General features: G+C 43.6%; 2 protein-coding genes across 2 annotated transcripts; one reads left to right on the top strand and one right to left on the bottom strand.

Moving 5' to 3' along the window:
- The first annotated feature begins 2,241 nt into the window (after positions 1-2,241).
- Positions 2,242-16,548, top strand: LOC101769141. Its single transcript, XM_004957315.4, has 27 exons — positions 2,242-2,448; positions 3,215-3,299; positions 3,386-3,561; positions 3,640-3,704; positions 3,918-4,260; positions 4,610-4,676; positions 4,780-4,933; positions 5,565-5,732; positions 5,824-5,934; positions 6,032-6,241; positions 6,337-6,438; positions 8,035-8,265; positions 8,850-8,924; positions 9,103-9,174; positions 10,026-10,211; positions 10,298-10,456; positions 10,657-10,749; positions 11,394-11,465; positions 12,738-12,855; positions 13,405-13,583; positions 14,024-14,105; positions 14,246-14,356; positions 14,439-14,545; positions 15,173-15,250; positions 15,334-15,429; positions 15,626-15,721; positions 15,990-16,548. Exons 2-27 carry the CDS (start codon positions 3,292-3,294, stop codon positions 16,155-16,157), a joined length of 3,327 nt encoding a protein of 1,108 aa, XP_004957372.1. The 5' UTR covers positions 2,242-2,448; positions 3,215-3,291; the 3' UTR covers positions 16,158-16,548.
- Positions 16,549-18,527: 1,979 nt separating this feature from the next.
- On the bottom strand, positions 18,528-19,808 carry LOC101769548 (UDP-glycosyltransferase 74F1). The gene is made up of 2 exons (XM_022824635.1): positions 19,036-19,808; positions 18,528-18,927 (listed from the first exon to the last, which is right to left on the bottom strand). The coding sequence occupies exons 1-2, from the start codon at positions 19,699-19,701 to the stop codon at positions 18,574-18,576; spliced, it is 1,020 nt and encodes a 339-aa protein (XP_022680370.1). The 5' UTR covers positions 19,702-19,808; the 3' UTR covers positions 18,528-18,573.
- Positions 19,809-22,342: the final 2,534 nt, after the last annotated feature.

The raw sequence follows: 22,342 nt of genomic DNA, 5'->3' as shown, positions 1-22,342 counted from the left end.
GCCTCGTGCTACACAAGTTACGCCTGTACTGGTGGCACTCTCTGGGATCATCGTAGCACTGTACCTTATACTCTGCATCTTGTGCTAGGTTTTTGTTCTGAGAAGGGAGTGATTCGTCCTGTGCAATCCAAGTCGACGCGCAAGTGCAAAAGGCGGAGAATGCCACGACGATGCTTCCAAAAGTTACAGCCAGCCATAGATCATGTTCTCAAAGCCGCTTTTCCGATCTTTTCTTTTCACACGCCAATCGCCAAGGCACAGAGCAGCCTGTCTCCGCATCTACCTCATTCTCACTTTGCTTCTGTTGTCTCCTGCACTTATCTTTCAAAACCTAGTCCGATTCCAGGTGCAGATCGATCTGCCGATCTCTCTCTGTGCTCCGCCACATCCATGTCATCAAAGCACTGCAACGGGGAAGCGCAAAAAGGAGCTTTGGATTTGGGGCTGTTGGGCTGTGCCTTTTTCTGGGTCCTCGTCACCGCGTCCACACTGACACAAAAAGCATCCTACTACGCCGGTCGCTACTACGCCGGTCGCCAGACGAGCTGTGGGCGCTAAAGTCGGGTCAACACACGAACGTACTCGAACGCGTACGCGGAGGAGCTCCTTACAACTCCTCTGTGCGGGCTAGTCAGATATGTGTGGGTGGCCGGTCACACCGGTTTCATCGGCGAATCCGGCAAAGAAACCAATAAACGCTCATCTGGGAGGGACCCATCAGGGTAGGCGCACCTTGGGTTGTTCTAGGGTCGGCAGGCTACCTAGAACTTCCTCATACGTCGTATAGATGAAGGAAAAACAACAAACGTGGATTGGAAAAGCTAAGGCAAAAGGAAAAGGTAAAAAGCAAAATAGTAGATTGATAATGTTTTTGATCGATTGGATACCTCTCCATCGGCCGTGACCCTTTGTATCTACAGGGAGGGGAGATCTTGTCCTATTAGGAGTCGAAACACTAACAAATCCCGTGTCAAAATACAACTCCTAACTCAGACTACACGGATCAAACCGGCCTGACCGCCTTGGCAAACCGGTTTTCCTAGATGCATATCTTACCAAGGTCATAACTCACTCATTCGAACTCCAAATCGAACGTTCTAATATGCAATTTGATCTACTCGACGAGAGCTACACAATGATAAATCAAATTTACATTTTGGAGATTTTGATCAGATCGGTCTGACCGATTTAGTGACCGGTGATCTGCCAATTTTGATTGTCAACACGACCCCGCACGCGGGCCAATTCAGCACGACTAATAAAAAGTGATCAGCGAGCACGCGTTCACTCGTTAATCTGATCGGTTTGTGGTGGAACACTGGAGTGCACTGCGTGAGCGTGACGGGGTGCTGCTGGTCCCTCATGCTTGCAGGGCAGCAGAGCAGAGCAGTGAAGTTCACTGTTCAGGTCCCCGTCGCCAACGGCCAACCTACCCACCCTACCCAGCCAACGGAAGACGGAACAACGTACCTCTGCAGCACAAAATATTCACCATGGTTGTTTCTGTTTCTTTATACAGCCACCATTTTTATCTCCTGTAATTGTTAACTTTGGTTAACCGTGCAGTCCTGTGTTCAGGGGCACGAGTGGATCTTCAGTTCTTCACATCAGCTGAAGCCTGAAAGGAAGGAGAACCGTGCAAGAGACAGGCGCATAACGACAGCCAATCTTCTTCAGGAAAAACGAAAAATTCGCCCTTCGTTTCTCTGTCAGAGCTCTCCCGTTCCAGCATCTGACGCAGGTTTGGTCCCCCACTCCACTCCCCTTGACCGCAAATGCGGCGTTTCGCTCGCTGATCGGTCAGAAGACGCTTGCGGTTGCAGGTTCCAGTTCTCGGTCAAAGCCTGGCTGCGAGGTAGACCTGCGCGCCAGACCACATCTCTGCCGCACTATTTTAATTGCAGGGATAGCACAACGCATGCTACAAAAAATATCAGGCAGTAATCTTTATTTGGTGTACATAAAAAATTGAAATGATAATAAAATGGAAAGGAAATGCACAGCCAGCCAGCCCTCCCGATTTGGGCCCAAATGCACACATGATGGCTATGTAGTATGTACTATGAAGGAATTACGCGCGAGGCCCGGCCCACCAACAGAGCTTGCGCCGTGGCACGTGCCTGCACCACCGGCCTGCTGCCTCGTAGCCGGAGAATGTCGCGCTCCGTGCCCGGGCGGTGCTGCGCCTTGCCGCATCCCAAATCCACACAGCGATCCGCGTCCGCCAGGCGCCAGCTCATCTCCTTTCACTTTCTTTCTGCGCGTCTGATCGGCTCCTCCGGCTCGCGGCCTCGCCCACCTCGGGGTTTTCTCGTCCTGGTGTCCCCTCGCGCGGTCGCGCCCACTCCCACCGCCGTGCTCCACCTGCTCCCCGCTCCGCAGCAAACAAGCGGCGGCCGCGTCCAGATCTCCGCCAGCAGCTCCGCCGGATCCCCGCCTCGCGCGCAGGTACCCCGACCCTCCTCGTCCCCCAGTCTCTCCATCCAGATCCAGCCCCGTCCCCCGTGGCTCATTGGAGGCGCGCGCTGGCCACTGGCGCTGCCCTGTACCTGCGGGCGCGAGCGCGAGCGCGGCCGGGTGGAGGTGCCGCGTTTTTGGCCAGCGGCGGTCTCCCTGCTTCGGGCGTCCGTCGCTTTACCTCGGGCGCGCGTGCGTGCCTGCGTGGGTCTGGAATGGAGCGCGCTGAATGGTGTGTGAATTGGGCAGTGGCGGTTTATTTGCGTGTCGGAGTCAGTGGGGTTGCGGGATTAGTTTGGCATTGTGTGTTTCCTCTGTTTTGGCTACGGAAGTTGTGCTGTGGCCAGTGTCAGTACTGCTGTGCCGCCAAATTTGGCTGGATCGGGTATGTCCTGAGAGCTGCGATCAGTTTCGGAGTCATGACATTGAATGCCTGACGTATTTAGTAAGGATTTACACCTGTTTGTGCTGAACTTGTCAGCCTGAAATTCCATATGGATTAGTTCGGTTTCTTTACATATGAACATCTAATGCATGGCAAAAGAGTAAATCTGAACCCACAAAATCATATGTACTAATCATTGTACGTGATTCGCAGTTCACTGACTGTCTTGTTTTTTTTAACACAAACTCAGTGCTTCATCAACAGTGCAACTTATGTTTTAAACTGCTTGTTGCACATCTCCTGTTACCATGCTGTAGTTGGTTGGTTGTTTTGATGTAATAGTAGATAATGTTGTTTTTTCCCCTGGTGCAGCTATGCTGGTTACGAGCAATTGGTAGCACTTCGACCAGGGTTTTAAAACTCAGATTGCTGTGTCCCCTGCGTACAATATGGACGAGTAAGGATTGTTACAGAATAAGACTCTTTCATTCTAAATTTTACATCCAGTCGTGAAATGACTGTTGTGTGTTTCAACTGAACCAGAGAAAATGTTGTTGAGCTGTTGCAACGTTATCGCCGTGACCGCCAAGTATTACTCAACTACATTCTTTCAGGCAACTTGATCAAGAAAGTTGTAATGCCACCTGGTGCAATCTCTTTGGATGATGTAGATATAGATCAAGTCAGTGTTGATTATGTCCTCAATTGTGCTAAGAAAGGTGAAATATAGCTTTATCAGAGTTCCTTTTTTTTTGTTTCATTCTCTTGTCTGGTCTGAAAATGCTTCGATGATGTAGGTGAACCTCTTGATCTTGGAGACGCCATCCGCCTTTTTCACGATAGCCTTGACTATCCATATGTGGTGAGTTTATTTATATTTTGTTTTCTTGCAAATATTTTGGTCTTGCTGAAAAGTTATCTTGCATTTTGGCAATTGATTTTCACCATTATACTTCATCTCATCTGAACTACTGGATATTTCTGTCTCCCAATTTTGATGTAGAAAAATCTCATGCATACATGTTTTCCATTATGACATCAGTATACCTAAATATCTATTGATTTTATTGGCCAGAATAACACTGGAGCTGTAGAAGAGTTTTATTTGCTTACAAAACCAGAATATTCAGGACCAGCACCAACAAGAGAACCACCCCCTGTCCCAGCCACCACACCATCCCCAGTTGTGATACCACCACCAGTTGTGGAATCAGCACCAGTTACTGTGTCATCACCTGTCGCCACTACTAACTTAACAAAGTCACAATCATTTGATTCTCCAAGCGAGAAGGAATTGACCCTAGATGACATTGAAGACTTCGAGGATGATGAGGATGAATTTGATAGCCGAAGGGCTTCTAGAAGACATCAAACTGATGCTAGTGATTTATCACTGCGGCTACCACTATTTGAAACAGGTAATAGTTGTTTGAATTGATGAACAACTATCATGATATTACATGTTCAATAGCAGGTACAGATAAAATGCTAAGTCTTTTTTTCATTTAGAATTTAGATAATCTTCATGCTGGTCGAATTACACACTCTGATGATCTTCTATCTGCTCTATTTGCATTTGAGTATTTCGTTGGTGATTTTCTAATAGCATGCTGGTCATTTCCTATTTCTTACTTTAGTTTTTTTCTTGAACTACCTGATCGACTTCACTTCGGTGATTGGGATAGCTAGGCCATTATTTGTCAGGTGCTTCTTATCTTTGTCCAACTTTGAGCTAGAATGTTATTGGCAGCTATGCTACGTTTTCAGGTATCACGGATGATGATCTTCGTGAGACAGCATATGAGATCCTTGTTGCTGCTGCTGGAGCTTCAGGGTAGGCCTGTTCATCTCTTGACATCCACATAGTTTTTTCGTTAAAGGACTGCAAGCCTTCCTGGAGTATGATAGAAGACCTAACCTAGTTTTGGTCCATGTAGGGGGCTTATTGTTCCTCAAAAAGAAAAGAAAAAAGAGAAGAGGCACAGATTAATGAGGAAACTCGGTCGTAGTAAGAGTGAAAGTGTTGATGCCCACACTCAGCGGCAACCTGGTTTAGTTGGTTTGCTTGAAACCATGCGAGCCCAACTTGAGGTATGTTGTCTTAACTTTCTGTTCCTTACGACTAGATTAGCAGGCCACATTTCATTTTAACCTTTGTGTCCTCCGATATTCAAAAATCTAAACTAATTAAGCTTTAAGCCACTCAATTTAAATTATATTGATACATTTGAATACCTGTACCTTGAAAACTTATTTTTTGAGTGTTGCACAAGACTCATGAAGAGCTTCGTAGTCTCATCAATATTTTTTGAAGTGTAATTTGGTCAGAGCATGTTTGCCCATTCTTTATTTCTCTTATTACTTTGCCTATAAATCTTGATGAAGAAAAATATTTGCTTCTTTAGTCAAAGAAGATAAGCACCTGCTTCCTGAGTAGATTACCAGAACATTTTTTTATGAAAATTGCTAAATATATTGGAACTGCTAGTTTGGTCTAATCCAATCTAGTGCATGATTTGCTATTCAAAATTTGAAGTGAATAGCTTACTTCTGGTAGTTGGCACGTGGCACTTGAAAGTTTATAAAGAATAACTTGTTATGTTTTAGGCTACAGTTCCCTATGTTATATCTAGGCAAGTCCAGGTTTCTTAAAGCTTTTGAACATGCTAATTTTACATCTGCCGAGTGCCGACTCCTTTCTCCCCCTATTTATTTTTGATAGATAACAGAGTCCATGGATATTCGAACTAGACAAGGATTACTCAATGCTATGGCTGGCAAAGTTGGAAAACGGATGGACAATCTTTTGATTCCGTTGGAACTATTGTGCTGCATATCCAGAGCTGAATTTTCCGACATGAAAGCATACCTTCGTTGGCAGAAGAGACAGGTTAGCCATTCTGTTGTTCAGTTTTTTCTAAATGACCTTTAGCTATATCTGCATTTCATAACATTAGATGCTTCATTGATTTTTTTCTTAGTTAAACATGCTGGAGGAAGGCCTTATAAATCATCCAGTTGTTGGATTTGGGGAGTTAGGTCGAAAAGTCAATGAGCTACGGAACCTTTTTAGAAAGATTGAAGAATCTGAGGTTTTAATCCTATTCAATGAAAGTTTTATGGTTGACATTTTATAACCCTTGCGTGTACTCCCCATTAAATGATATTATCCTGACGTGTTTTTGCTAGTCCCTGCCACCATCTGCTGCGGAGGTTCAACGTACAGAGTGCTTAAGATCACTGAGAGAAGTTGCCACTTCTCTATCTGAAAGGCCTGCTCGGGGTGATCTTACTGGCGAGGTTTGTCACTGGGCTGATGGATACCATCTGAATGTAGCATTATATGAGAAGATGCTCGGCAGTGTTTTTGACATCTTGGATGAGGGAAAACTTACAGAGGTCTCTACTTCAAATCCAATCTTGCAGTTTTCCACTGAATAATTTCACCATTAGCCATGATATTTCTCATTAGTTTTTTTTCTTTAATCTACCAGGAGGTGGAAGAAATCCTTGAGCTCTTGAAGTCAACGTGGCGAATACTAGGAATCACAGAGACGGTTCATGATACATGCTATGCATGGGTATTATTTCGACAGGTGAAAAAATTATGATGAAGATATATCGGACTATCAATTGAGGCTACATTTGTGGAAATTCATTTCCCCCCTCTGCATTGGCCCTAATATCTTTACAAGGGCAATCAGCTGTTTATTTACTGCTGGTTAATGTTCATGAACCGCTCACTGAGTTCAGCCTATTTTAGCATCTTGTGCCTTTTCTTCTTTTTTCCCGAATATGCAGTAGAGTTATCATTTCATTAAAGAAGAAAAGAATTACAGAACTAGTTCAAACACACATTCACACATTCCTTACATTAGACGCACCACAAACAAATGAAATGTGAGTATGTTTTTTTTCTTTTTCTGGAATACGCAGGAGAGCTGTGTATCATTGCATTAAGAAAGGAGATAAAAGGCTCATATAGCCATACAACACCACACACACCAACACTACACACACCTCACAGGTTCTAGGTTACATACACGCCCGTTAAAATTTAAAGGTCGACCACCCCTCACCAACGGACGCTGCTAACCCCCAGGTCGAGCAGCGACCAGATCACTAATGCCTTTGGCGACTGCCAGCCTCCAGAGAACAGCTTCTTCCTGTGCAAGGAGAAGCACCCGCTACATCCTGGGCGAGAAATGTGAGTATGTGACCAAGGAGACACTGCTAAATTAACCCATGACTAGCAGTTTGAGCTAATTGGCTTTGGCTATACACCACAGAGCAGCCTTATCTGCTATCGACCTTAGAACTACACTAACACTGGGCGAGTCTCCATTGAACACACAACCATTGCAGTGTTTCTGAACCTCCCAAGCAATGGTTTAAATAGCGGGCTATAATATTTAGCGGAGAGCTCTGCTCAGCCGCTGTAGTGCCGCTATAGCCCACTATTTAGTACAACGTTGTTGTGACAGCAGTTGGCTTGAACCGATATGGTGGGCTATAGCAGAGCCATAGCCCATTATTTGGAACACTGCTCCCAAGCAACAAGGATTATGAGAGATTTGATGCCCTTTTTGTGCTGCTTATTGGCCATCTTCAGTGCATGGTATCGCTGAGTAGAAAATACAGCAGTTTCAGGCTGTGGGTCACCTCTTGTAGCCCAGTTTTATGAAGGACAATAAATCATACTTGCCAAGTGAAAACACATGAGATTGAAACATGCTGAATGGTTTCATCTGCTTGATCACAGAGCCTAGGACTTTCTAAGTTTTCTGTGTTCATATGTCCGGCAAAATTATCTGATAATCATCTCTTCTTACAAAATCCCAACGACCTTTGCCATTTAAGATTGCTATGAAGTTGGATAAGCCAAGTGTACAGCCAAATCTGAAACAATAGGCCTTGTTCGGTTTGATGTGTGGATTATCATGGATTGAGAGGGATTGCCACGGAATTGATCCATATTCCATACCAATCTCTGCCAACCCCTGCGCAACTGAACAAGGCCTAACCATTGGTTTGTTCACTTATTTGCGTCTCTCGAGACTAATAGTCTCTTTCATTAGCGATGTTGTTAACTGGAGAATATATTTCCTGCAAAGTCCTGTTCTATACTGTGCTACTGGTCTAGCACTTGAAATAGGATGGTCCTGATAATTAATGTAGGTTCTGCAATACAGTTTGTTTTTACAGGAGAGCAAGGACTTCTGAAAGTTGTGATTGACCATTTGAGGAAGATACCTTTGAAAGAGCAGCGTGGTCCGCAGGAAAGATTACACTTGAAAAGCTTACGTAGTTCTGTTGATGCTGAGGGTAGCTATCAAGACTTCACATTTTTCCAGTCCTTCCTGTCGCCAATTCAGAAATGGGTGGACAAGAAACTAAACGATTATCATCTACACTTCTCAGAGGTTTGTTTATCGACCTCCTGGTTTGATCTTGTGGTACATTGCATGCATGGGCAGTTATGCTATGGAAAATATATCTTTACTATTTGGAAGCTAATTCTGTAGTTGCAGTGGCGTTTGGTTTGTTAATTTGTTTACCTATGTATCAAATATTTACTACGCTTCCTTTGCTGAAGATCTTTTTGTGACATGTCCCACTTCCTGTAGTCTTTTGTTCATTTGTTATTTGCTACTGAATGTGCAACACACAGGTGCACTAGGTTGGCCATTGTCATTGCTGATAGCTAAGTTAAATATGACTGAATTACTTTTCTATGATATCAAATATGCTGTTCATAGTCTAACAGTAAATTCCACATCTTATAGTTCTGTCATCTCTTATTAAACTTGTCACCTTCATCTCTTTTCATCTTGGCCTCATTTATGTTTCATATTTTTCACCTCCTATCACTTGCTTCTCTTAATCTACCAATTTGTCAATGTATGCATGTTGCTAATCTTTATTCAGACTTCAGCATGTGGCATATGCTAATCTGCTTGCAACAAGAGATATTCCCCCCACATTAAGACTTTCTTTACATTTACAGGGTCCCAGCTTAATGGCCGATGTTGTGACAGTGGCAATGCTTACGAGGCGGATCCTTGGTGAAGAAAATGACAAGGTGCTTATACTTTGCCTTTGTAACCACAGTTATTGCCTTCCCATTTTTGGCAATATATGGTAACAATTTATTGTTCTATGCAAATACATTCACTGAAGAATATAGAGAGCAGAACCATCTTCACAATTTGCACATGTTGAATTCATATTTTGTGAACCCATTTGCTTCTGTGCATCAGGCATTGGAGTCTCCTGACAGAGATCAGATCGACCGTTACATCACTTCTTCAGTCAAAAGTGCTTTCTTGAAGGTGACATTTTTGCAGCTGCCATTATTACATCAGTAGTGTAGTTTTAATTTCTATTTCATTTCCTACATGAGATTATTATAGATCACTTGCACACTTTTCTCATATGTGAAACCTTGAATCTTTATCAATTGCCACTGCACCTATATGTTGCTTTTGATATTTCATTGCTATTCTATTTCGTTTCCTACCTGAGATGATTATAGATCACTTGCACACTTTTCTCATATGTGAAACCTTGGCAAACTGAGTGATAAACTGATAGCTCAGTGGTGTGGCTGGTTGTGGTCATGCCCACCGACCGGGGTTCAAACCCCGGTATTGCACCCAAAAAAAAACTCCCCTCGCTGTGCTCACTGGCTTGTGGCTGCGGTGCGTCGCCGGTCCAGGTAATGGTGCGCTGCGCCGGCCTGGGTAACGGTGTACACTGGCCCAAGTTCGGTTTGGTCCTATACGGGCATGGGCCAGGGTTTGGGGGGGTTTTCTCAACCGGGGTCATACGGTCCCTTCTTAATGCGATGCCGTGGGGGCGGTTCTTCCCCCACTGGTCCCTTAATGCGAAACCTTGAATTTTTATCAATTGCCACTGCACCTATACATTGCTTTTGATATTTCATTGCTATCTGTTTGACCACCTTGACTCTTAACAATAATACTTCATTATTGTCAATGTTGGCAAGATTCTTCACAGCTGGAGATGTTATATTGGTCAATGAAACATTCTACTATTTTCTTTTCTTACGAGAAACATGTTACCATTACATTGGTCAATGAAACATTCTACTACTTTCTTTCGTACGAGAAACATTGTTTCCATTACATTGGTCATTGAAACTTTCTACTATTTTCCTCAGATGGCACATTCTGTAGAGTTTAAAGCGGACACAACACATGAACCTGTTTTAGCGTCTCTAGCCGAGGAGACAAAGAAGCTTCTGAAGAAAGATACAACCATTTTTATGCCTGTTTTGTCAAAGTGGCATCCACAGGCAGCAGTTGTTTCTGCTTCCCTCATCCATAAGCTTTATGGAAATAAATTGGTAGGTTATATCTGGCATATATTATAAATGACTGAGGGTTTGTATCTTTGTGATTCTGCATACTTACAAAGAAGTGTTTTTCCCAGAGACCATTCCTTGATCATGCTGAGCATCTTACTGAGGACGTGGTTTCTGTATTCCCTGCGGCTGATGCTTTGGAGCAATACATAATGTCTGTGATGGCTTCTGTTGCTGGAGAAGATGGTTTGGATAGCATATGCAGGCAAAAGATAGCTCCATATCAGGTCAGCTCAACCTTCCTCAAGTACGAAAACTTAGAAATCAGCAAAGCAATCCATGTGTTTGCCTTGACATGAGACACTGATGTCATTCTTTGCCATTTTATCAACCAATTGTGCTGTGTAGTAAATTACAGAAAATTTCTTATGTCTTGAAGTCCATTTTTTGGTGCGGTGTTGTTTATTCTAATTCTCCTCTTTTTTAGATTGAAAGTAAATCTGGAACTCTAGTTTTGCGCTGGGTGAATGGGCAACTTGAGAGAATTGAAACTTGGGTTAAAAGGGCTGCTGATCAAGAGGTAACACATTTTTTATATATCTTTTTTCTTGTGACTCTGTCTTCTTGCTAGTCCAACTATTCACCATTTGATTTGAAATACCTAAGCTATTTATATCCTTAGAAGTACCTGTCGGTTTATTTGTTAGTTCTAGCTGTAGCTCAACAAAGTGAAAACATATCTGCTTGGTGACAAGTTTCATATACTTGAGCTTTATGCTTTAAATAGTAACTATGTAGCATTTATGATAGTTGAAGCTGCTAAGGTTCTAAGGTGTATATTGAAATATGAAATACATGTGCTTTTGCACATGCATATAGTTCTTCAGTTGAACTGCATGTTTGTTTTGTTTCTGGGTTCTGTATCCCTTCCAGAAGACACGGTCATTCCACTTATGAATAGGTCCAGAGTCCAGATTCCAGACTCCAGAAGTAGGGATTTCTGGAATCTATAGAACTCATGACTTGGTCTAGTTCTATTTTCTAACATTTATGACTGCACTTTTCTGTCTGTTATCTGCTATCATTTTGACAACTGCTTGCATTTCCTTCTCCATTTCTCGCTACTTCCTTATCTTTGCCTCGTAACATTATTTAGTAATTGTAAACTAAAATTGTTGTTTTCTGTGTTCCTATCATCTCTATTCTAAAACTTATACCTTACAGGTTTGGGACCCTATATCCCCTCAACAACGCCATGGCAGTTCTATTGTAGAAGTTTATAGAATCATAGAAGAGGTGCTTCTTTTATTCTTTATTATTCCTTTGAAATTTCATTTAATCATTTCTCCTTACATGCTAAAGGTTGTTTTTGATTCAAATGAAGCTTCTCTTTTATGCCATAATCTCATAATTATTTCATTTGCACTTTGTAGTTTTTTCCCCTGAGATTTTGTTTGCAATGCTGTGTTCTAAAAAATGTTGATTCAGATGAAATAATATATTTGTTGAATTAGAATTTAACTATTAACGTATTAATATTAAGTGTCCTGAATATATTCCCATGCCACAATGTTATGGAGTACAGGTGAAATATTGAGAAGTTTGGGCTTATAATCCCAAGGAGCACCTATGTATAGGATAGTAGTTAAAAAAAATTTCTTTGTTTGAGGATATCAAAAAGTTTTCTTGCATCCTTACCTGCTGCAGCATTTGTGTATGCTTGCACTATGCACAAGAAGTTAGTAATAATGTTCTGCGTCATGACTGGCTTTGTGCTGGCATGGCTCTGTAGCAACAGTGTATGTTCCCTATTTATAGAGCTGGCTATACCCTATCAAGAGGATATAACAAATCTGATCCATACGGAATTTCTAAAATCTATACAGAGGGCTGCTGCAGATGCTAGTCATGGATCTACAGTGCCATGGCAACCCAAAGCATGGTCATGTCATGCTAAAAACAAACAGTCAGACAAACAAATAAATAAAGTAATGTTGGACTTAAATATACAGCTTCTCTAATTCTCGCTGCCTGAAAATTTGTGTCTCATCACGTAATACTAGTCATTAGATGTTGAGATGTGGTTAAAAAGCATGATTGAAAAATAGAAAAAATTCAGTCACATGTAAATTAGATCCTCTAAATATATGAGAAATAGCAATTTCGGTTTGATGTCTGTACAAGAAGGTACAATTTTGTGTTAAAGTTGTATGAAATCATCTTCTTTGGTCAGCATTCTACATGTATCTTTTTTCTACTGATTTTACATGTGGTCATTTCACAGTCCTATGTAAATCAAGATAGCGCCCCAAGTTTATGGGTGCAGATGCTCCAACCAAATTTATTTTTTCTCCAACACCTGCAGCCGAATTTATAGGTGTTGCTAGTTGTTTTAGCTTCTATATATTTTTTTGGTAAAAACTTGACTGCCAATAATTAACATAGGAAATAACTAATTACCAGCAAACTCAGCTGCCGTATCAATTTTCCCTGATGATTGAGTGTTTATAAATGGCTTTCCACCCTTCTCTAAAGAGCAAAACACTGATCTCTCATAAACTATTGCAGACTACAGATCAGTTTTTTGCCTTTAAGGTGCCCATGCGAGATGGAGAATTAAATAGTCTCTGCCGTGGTCTTGACAAGGCATTCCAAGTTTATACACAGCTTGTTACTGCACCCCTAGGTTTGTACTACCATATTCTTTTATCCAGATAAGTTCGTTTTGTTTACATGCTCACACTGTTTTGTGATTTCTTTTCTTCCATCATGGTGTTCCTTGTTGTCTAAGGCAGATGTTCATACTGTCCTGTGCATGTCTGCTCAATAATGTATACTCTGTTTCACAATACTTGTAGCTAATCTCACACAAAACAAGGAGCATTAAAGAGAGAAGCTATTCCCTCATTAACTGGATCACAATCTTTATTAGCTTGCATCCTATTGGCTGGTGCATTTGGCTAGGTGGTGGAATCAAGGAGAATAAGCGATATGATTGGTTGTTGTCGCTACATTGAATGCTTTGGAATGTGAGAACCAAGTATTGTGATAAAAAATTTGAATCCTAGAACTACAATTATTGTGTAGCGGAGGGATTACTGTACCAGTGTAGATAGGCATGTACTTTTCAGTATGAATAGAGCAATATCCATCTCATTTTTTGCTGACCCTTTTCTGATTTCAAACCTCGTCATTTCTCTATGCATCGAGTGACGATGACTTTGTCTACTTGCAGTTGATATAGAAGATTTAGCTCCACCTGTTCCTGTTCTTACTCGATATAAAAAGGAGCTTGGAATCAAGGCTTTTGTAAAGAAGGAGGTCCAAGAAGTTAAAACAGTTGATGAAAGGAAAGCAGCTGAAATTACTCAGCTTACAATGCCAAAGCTTTGCGTACGGCTTAACAGTCTATATGTGAGTTTCTTATTTACCATTGGTTCGGTATATAGAGTTTCTTATTTGCCATAGTTCAGTTTCTTATTTACCATAGCACTGGAGAAGCATTTCTGTAATATAGTCAATAATTGTGTTATATTGTATTCACGTTAAAGATGCATTTTTATTCAGTTGTGTATTTCATGGTTCCTAGTCTGGTGTTATCTCCCTTTTCAGTTTAGCTAAAATTAATTTGTTGCAATATCAGCAATATCCTGCTGTAATATCAGTAATTTAGACAATGCTGTCTACAACTGAGCGAGCGTTCTGACACCATGCACTCCCATTGTGCCAGCAATGTTTATGCTTTTGCCAGGATTTAGATCGATGGGCCATTTAATCTTTCAAACTCTTCCCTTGTTTATTGTATTAAGTTTATCTTCATCAGAGCTTACTAACTAGAAGCACTTTTTATGCAGTATGGTATCAGCCAGTTGAGTAAATTGGAGGACAGCATTAATGAGAGGTGGGCTCGGAAGAAAACTGAAAACATTAATATCAGTAAGTTCTCTCTTTTCTTTTATAGTAGTTTCATAAAATCTATCTATTGATAATCGTACCATTTTCCTAAATTGCTTGATATTTTAGTCCAGTCCTTGTAGATTAAAGGCAATCCTATATGCTTGTAATTTATTTGCCAGGACGATCAACAAGTGAAAAATCAAAGAGTGCTGTCCCCAATCAGAAAAATCAATTTGATGGCAGTAGAAGAGAAATCAATAGCGCTATTGATCGCTTGTGTGAATTTACTGGTAAGGAAATATGTAAAACCAGTCTTTCTGGAAGCTTATTGCTATTTGGTATTAATATGTGAAGCTTTTCTTTTCTTTGTAGGGACGAAAGTTATATTCTGGGACCTGCAGCAGCCATTTATTGACAATATATACAGAAACAGTGTTCAGCAAGCTCGATTGGACTCCATAATGGAAGTGCTTGATATGGTATGTTGACAAACTTCCATATACATAAAACCTCACTTATTCAATTGCTTTGATTAGCTGACTAGATTTTTATGGGATTCACTTTCCCTGGTATTTTTTCTGATCTTTTGAAACCGTAAGCGTGCAAAATATCTCGTTCAACTGTTGACATGCTATGTTAACTATAATAATTTATAGGCGTTTGACATGTGAGTGCACCCCAAGCATCCTTGATCCTACTTATCATGTTTGACTGAACATGCAATGGTGTATGCATATTTGTATGTGCTTATGCTGCTGGTGATGAGGAAAATAATAACGTGAATGAGGTTGTTACTCTATGAGTTATATCTAACATTCTGACCAAACTGTGAAGCATAAGCTGTTACCTCAAAAACCTGGACTATAGTATGTTTGTTACCTTTGGTTAACAGTAAATTTTGGTAGAATAAATTTCTATCTGCTTCTTGGCTAGTAGGTTTCTCTTGAACTATTGTGCTTTTTTTATGGGCGTACCCAGTGCTGAAAGCTCCCACACAAGGTGGGGTCTGGGGAAGGGAATTCCTAGACAGCCTTACCCTTGCAAAATTCCTTTAAAATTCTGCAAAGAGGCTTATGGTGCTCTTTTATGCTATGAATCAATTTCAGGTCCTTAATCAACTTTGTGATGTCATTGTGGAGCAACTGAGGGATCGTGTGGTTACGGGGCTTTTGCAAGCGTCCCTGGTAATGACTTCAGCTAGTAATTTGAGGATGGGGTTTCATACCTACTTCTAGATTACGTTTCTTAAACTTCTATTGATTGGCAGGATGGCCTACTTCGTGTGATACTGAATGGAGGTTCTACACGTGTTTTCTCTCCAAATGATGCACCTTATTTGGAGGAAGATCTTGAAACTCTGAAGGTTATATCATTTGTAAAGTTTATATTTGCTTGCTTTGTTGTAATTTATTTTCTTAAGGCATGTCAGAACAGTGGCACATTTTATGCCTGATGTTTTTTTCATAAAAAATTATGCCTGCACATCATTGAACATTGTTTTTGCTGTCTCTGTTGGCCAAACGATAAACTGTACATAAATAGTCCTCTACTTGCTGTAGGAATTTTTCATATCTGGTGGAGATGGACTGCCTCGGGGAACTGTTGAGAACTTGGTCTCGCGTGTACGGCCTGTAATAAATTTGATCAAGCAAGAGGTAAAGTTTGGATTATGTTCTCATGATACTTAGAGAAATAGTGAACGGAATATAGGCTGGGTGCTAGGAACTAGTGGTAAGCCATGACTTCATAGTCACATAGCTCTAGTGGGCCTATCCTTTGGGCTTAAGTTTGATTTCATTTTCTTCAGAATCTGTCAGTAATTCTATAAAACAGGGCTGTCTGATTAAGGCAAGGTATACCTGTACATATTTAAATATTATGTGTAAGGAATTACTTATGTTCGTGTCCCTCATATTTTTGCAGACACGTGTGCTCATTGATGACCTACGAGAAGTTACTCAAGGGGGCAAAAGCAAATTCGGAACAGACTCCAAAACTCTGCTTAGGGTCCTGTGTCATAGAAATGATTCAGAGGCCTCACATTATGTAAAGAAGCAATTCAAGATACCAAGTTCAGCTCCGAACACCTGACTGCAAACCAAAACAAAATCCCTGGACGTTTCACCCGAGGTACATATCCAACAGGACAGGTTAGCCTTGCTTGCAACCAGGAAACGGTGTTCCACTTCTCGCTTGTAAGTTATGTAACAGTTGTGCATTAGTAACACTAGGATTTAGGGTGGGCACTAATTGCAGTAGTAAAAAAGTACAATAGTTCTAATACATTTGCCTTGTATTGATTGGTAATTTTGGCTCATGGAGCTTTAGTTCTCCATTTAGATTCTTTGGTGGACTGAAGGCATTCCTGATCGGAATGTCAGGGAGAAATGTATGTTTCAAGATTCTGTAGCATGTCTTTGGTACAACTAGGAATCTGATTACTTGTTTGCATTGTGCGCCATTTGATGTGAAATTGGTGTCAGCGAACTTTGCTATACTACTTTACATCCCGTTTCTCCAAAATTAACAGGACCTTTATAGATGTGGACGTTAAACATTTTATTGTGGTGTTCTCACAAGAAAATTGATGTAAGTTTGAGGGAATGACAAATTAAGGATTTATTGCATGGCACTATGTGTAAATGGCCATATAAAGCACCACAGCTATAAACTCCCAAAGCAGGGTACGCGGATCTTTTATTTCTCCAAATGTTGTGTACTGCCATTTATCACTTCAATCGGATTTTGCTGAGGAACTCCACGATGTTGCTGTCCGAGCTGCCACCTTCACTCATGGCCTTTTTCGCCTTCTGGCTCCAACCTGTAGCATTCTTCCTGTATTCCTCGCTACTTTCTCCTTCCATCACCTGCCTCACACACCTCTCAACTTCCTCCTTCCTCACTACACCTTTCCCATCTGGTTGCAACTTCACGCCAACCCGCCAAACATCCTCAATGTACTTGGCGTTTGTCGGCTGATCCGACCATTGTGGCATTGCTACCATCGGCACGCCAATGCCTAGTGCCTCCATAGTCGAGTTCCACCCACAGTGTGTCACGAAGCATCCAACCGCAGGGTGTGCTAGGACCTCTAATTGCGGGCTCCATGTGACGAGGAGCCTGTTGGAGGTATGCCCTAGAGGCAATCATAGAGATGATGATATTCCATTTGTATCCATGATTTGTATACTGTGTTCATTGAATATCCATTAAAGGCTACTTGAATTGATTTGCAATTATGTGAATTGTATGTGAAACTCTTTACTTGTATGGTTATTCTAAAGTTGTCCCTAGTCGGAGTTCATGTGAGGACACACATGAATATTAGACTAGCACATGTATTAGTTGATGACTATGTTTCACAAGTCATGGACATGGAGATGTTGAACTAATAATGTGGACACATGTGGAGACATGTGTTAGGACTGACCCAACACGAGAAGTAGTTCTCTCTTTAAACAACATATACGCTTTTTCCTTAGACCTGAGATTGTCGCATGTATTCTAGATGTGGATTGACCTACTTAGGGGCTATCAAACGCTACGCCGTAACAGGGTAGTTATAAAGGTAGCTTTCGGGTTTGTCAAGAAGCATGCTATGAGACATGGTCAATCAAGATGGGATTTGCCCCTCTCTGATTGAGAGTGATATCTCTGGGCCCCTCGAGTGATCGGATCAGAAAATGCATGGCCATGCTACGTACGGTTAAGAGTTAACCTACAAAGGGATTCCGAATCACAGGATCGAGAAAGAGCGGTCGGCTTGAAGCTAGACCAAATATCGTGAGGCAAAGGGAATAGCATGTATATTATGTTGTGATGGTTCGTCTGATATGATCTTCGTATGCGTATAGGAGTTGGCACGTCTTGCTAGAGGCCGCTACCGACTATTGGGCCGAGTAGGAGTACTCGGGCCATGTCTATACGTATCCGAACCCATAGGGTCACACACTTAAGGGGCTGGAAGCCCAATTCGGATCTGATCCGAGTTGGATTAGGTTTAGGAGTACTAATGGGCCTCGGATCCAGAGGCCCATCAGGAACCCCTATAAATAGAGGGGTGGGGGCGCCCTAGGGTTAGACACCTTTTGGCTGAACAGACTTGCCGCGCCTCCCACGCCCTCGCCTGTTGCAACTCGCGGATCTAGCAGTCCGGCTTGCGACGCTTCCTCCCTGCACGTGTGGATACCTTGGAGGTGTTGCGCCTGCAGCACTTGGACGAGCCATCGACGAGCCGCCGACGAGCCACGACGAGCCGACGACGAGCCGCGGCACCGGAGGCGATCTTGCTGTGCACGTGGACGAGCTGCTGAGGAGCTGCTGGACGTGATCGACTACGTACGACTACGTTGATCGACTACGCACGACTACGTGATCGTCTTCACTGCACCGACGCATATCTACATCTTCCGCACCAGTAGTGCGTCGAGTGGTAATCCCGTGATCCTTATACGGCAGCTCTTCCTGGTTATACGCGGTAGAAAATTTTGTTTTGCGCTAGCGTAGCCTACCTCGTATCCCAACAGAGCCCCCTCCCCTTCACCTTGTCAGAGAAACCCTGAGGTATCTTGGAAGTCTCCGAGGCCCTGACAACCCACAGGAAATCCTTGCCACTGTTGTAGAGCCCCTCCGCCACCTCGGCCATTTGGCCTGCACCGGGCGCGGCGAGGCTGCCGAAGGAGACGTACACGACGGAGTGGTCAGGCCTCGCGTCGAGCCAGGCCTTGCTTTCCTCCGTCATCGGAGTGTAGAGGTGGAACCCGTGCGACACGTCGTCGGGGAGGCGGTTGTCGAGGTACGCCGACGGCACGGTTGGTCCGACCGTCTTGGCACACCATCGCGACGCCATGTACTCAGCTTCCTGTCAAATTTCAAACTGCAAATCAAACAACACCTCGGCCATTTTTTTCAAAAAAAAAAAAACCCAGCACAGATGGAGGGGGTCACCGGCATGGACTAGCATAATTACCTCGATCTCCAGGTCATAGAACGAGTTGACGAGGACGTGGTCTGCCACCTCGTACCCCTGGCACTGCTGCAGCACCAGGTCAAGGTAGGCGCGGCAGCCGCCGTCCGGCTCCGTGAGGAACGTCGGGAAATCGGCCGGCTCGAGTCCCGTCGACAGGCCGGGCAGCTCCGGCACCGCCTTGCCGCCCGGCGCCACCGGTAGGTCCATCCGGCCGGCCAACGCGTGGGCGTACGCCACGTTCACCGCGCACGCCTGCGTGAAGAAGGCCGCGCACGCCGCGCCGTGCAGGCGCGCCACGCGCGGAGCCCAGAGCAGGAACGAGTCGTACACCACGGCGCGCACGGGCTGGCCCCGGGCGGACTCGGCGCGGAGGAGCTCGTCCAGCGACGCCGACCCAGCCGACTCGAGCCGCGCGAGGTACTCCTGCGGGTCGCCGGCCTCGTCGTAGCCGCCCGTGTCGCAGCCGTCGGAGTAGGCGGCGACGTGGACGGTGCCGGTCTGCGGCTCCCTGCTCTGGCCGAGGACGAACCGGGTCGCGGCGAGGGTGCAGCGCACGCCGCGGTGGGCGGCGAGCCGCTTGCCGAGCTGGAGGAGCGGGTTTATGTGGCCCTGGGACGGGAAGGAAAGGAGGAGCACGTGGATGCTGCTCTTGTCGGGGGCCGCCATTGCCCACTGGCTGTCGGTAGCGCGAGGAAGCTTTGCTTACAGCTGCAGCCTGCACGCATGCCGTTGCCTCTATTTACAAATATAGCATTTATATATGCTATTTGTAAAACGAGAAATGGTAATGTTTCAATTGGAAAGAGCTGAAAGGTCCAGGGGCACTATTTTCTTCCCTAGCCTTGTCATTAGGTGCTTAATAATGTGCACGTGGTCCATAGCACAGGACAAAGGATGGACGAGAGGTTCTTTGTGATGATCAACAGAATTACGACAGTGGAGGATGTTTTTTTTTCTTCTCTACTTATCATTGGCGACTTAATAGCATGTGGTCGATGTCGCGGAGTGATGGAAGAGCGAAAGGTTCTTTGTGATTAATGATAAGATTGGGACACGACGGGCGCAACTGATTGTTTCTTTGTTGGTTTGGTTTTCATTTTCAGGTTCTTGATTGTCGATGTGTTTGATCTTTGTACTTGGATGGTGATCGACAATGCTTCTCCACCTAATAAGCTTGTCAAGTAGGATTATTTTCGGTTGGTTTCAACCAGCATGATCTATCCTCACTGGACTCACCATTCTAGTCCATTCTCCGAAGAAGAAATCAAAGAAGCCATCCACAACATGATGAGTGATAGAGTTCTAGGGCCAGACGGATTCATGGGTTTATTCCTAAAATCATGCTGGGATATCATCAAACAAGATGTAATGGCAGTGGTAAACGCGTTCTACTGTCTTCGGTGCAACAACCTCCAACTAATTAACACAGCTAATATAATTCTAATTCCGAAAAAAGAGGGAGCGAACACTATAGGACTTCAGGCCAATAAATCTCGTCCACTCATTCATCAAGATCATCACGAAAGTTCTGGCAATTAGATTACAACCACACGAACTCAATTGTCTCCAAATGCCAAAGTACGTTCATTAAGAGATGGAGTATTCATGACAACTTCATAACAGTGTGAAACACAGCTAGAAGATATTGTAGAAACAAAGTGCAAGCCGTCTTCCTCAAATTGAACATTGCTAAAGCCTTCGACTCCATCCGATAGGATTACCTATTATCACTTCTGCACCACTTGGGCTTCCCCACACATTGGTGTCACTGGATTGCAGCCATACTGTCCACTTCATCCGCACGCATCCTACTAAATGGCATCCCAAATCTGCCTATAAAGGATGGCAGAGGCTTATGGCAAGGCGATCCACTGTCCCCGCTCCTCTTCATCATAGCGATCGACCCGCTACAAAGGCTATTACAATTGACAACCGATATGGGAGTCCTTAGCGGACTACGTGGACAGGCACCGTCATGCCGTATTTCAATGTATGTAGATGATGCGGCAATGTTTATAGCGCCAAGAAAAGTGGAAATAGATGTATTAGTCAACATTTTGGAAATGTTTGGAGAAGTAAAGGAGCTCAAAACAAATTTCCGCAAGTCAACAACCGTCCCTATCTGTTGTGAAGGTGTACAGTTGAGCGAGGTACTGGAAAATCTACCGGCAAGGTGTGGCACCTTCCCAATCAAATATCTAGGCCTACCACTGTCCACAGTGCGCCTGAAGGCGGTCGACTTCCAACCGCTAGTGGACAAGGTAGTTGGCAAGCTAAGCAATTGGAGCGGAAGGAATTTGATTAGTCGGGAGGCTCACATTGGTTAAATCCATCCTAACCGCACAACCGGTTTATCTACTGACGGCTCTCAAAGTACTGAAAGAAATAATGAAGACCATTGATGCTAAGCGGAAACAATTCCTATAAGTGGGACAGAGCCAATCACAGGCGGCAAGTGCAAGGTGAATTGGACGCGGTCAGCAAGGCCTAGGAACCGGGCGGACTAGGAGTATTACACCTCAGAAAGTTTTCTAGAGCTTTACATCTGTATTGGCTTTGGCAGGACTGGATGAATGAAGAGCTGTCCTAGGAGGGACGTGAGATACCTTGCTCCCAAGCTGACTGCAAGCTTTTTGCTGCGGCAACCACGATTACAATTGGAGACGGCAAGAAAATATCATTCTGGGATAGTGGTTGGGTAAGTGGACAAAGGCTAAGGGACATAGCGCTGAACCTGTTTCACATCTCCAGAAGGAAGAACAAGACGCTGTATGATGCGGTGACAGGTGACACATGGATACGAGACTTAAGCCTTCTACATCGAGGGTTCACCGTGGCACATTTCATTGAGTACCATCGATTATGGATTGAGGTCAGCCGACTGCAGCTAAGACCGAATCTCTTGGACACCATCGCATGGAAGCTCACGGCAGACAGGAAGCATAGCTCACAGTCGGCCTACCGAGCACAATTCATAGGGTCCACGACGAATAATTTTGAAAATCTAATTTGGAAAACATGGGCGCCTCCAAAGTGCAAGTTCTTCAGTTGGTTGGCTATACAAGACAGGATATGGACAGCGGACCGACTACAACGTCGGGGATGGACCAGTAACCCAAGGTGTGTGCTATGCAACACGACGCAGGATACCGGCTATCATCTTTTTGCCGACTGTAACTTTGCAAGAACAATCTGGACCAAGATGAGTGCATGGATAAGGTGTCCGAACATTGACCCGAGCCGTTGGGACAGGCATGATTCCTTACATAGTTGGTGGATAGCTTTACTGGCCGCCCCGGTGGCTAGC

This window comes from Setaria italica, chromosome II (genome assembly GCF_000263155.2).
Source record: "Setaria italica strain Yugu1 chromosome II, Setaria_italica_v2.0, whole genome shotgun sequence".
NCBI classification, from domain to species: Eukaryota; Viridiplantae; Streptophyta; class Magnoliopsida; order Poales; family Poaceae; genus Setaria; species Setaria italica.
This window is presented reverse-complemented; position numbering and strand designations above follow the sequence as displayed.

Excerpts from the sequence above, each read along its gene's own strand:
- LOC101769141 (XM_004957315.4), top strand. Across the intron at positions 12,856-13,404 it reads GCTTGTTACTGCACCCCTAG|TTGATATAGAAGATTTAGCT; the intron begins GTTTGTACTACC and ends GTCTACTTGCAG. Across the intron at positions 15,251-15,333 it reads GGCTTTTGCAAGCGTCCCTG|GATGGCCTACTTCGTGTGAT; the intron begins GTAATGACTTCA and ends ATTGATTGGCAG.
- LOC101769548 (XM_022824635.1), bottom strand. The coding sequence starts at position 19,701 with ATGGCGGCCCCCGACAAGAGCAGCATCCACGTGCTCCTCCTTTCCTTC. Across the intron at positions 18,928-19,035 it reads TCTATGACCTGGAGATCGAG|GAAGCTGAGTACATGGCGTC; the intron begins GTAATTATGCTA and ends GAAATTTGACAG.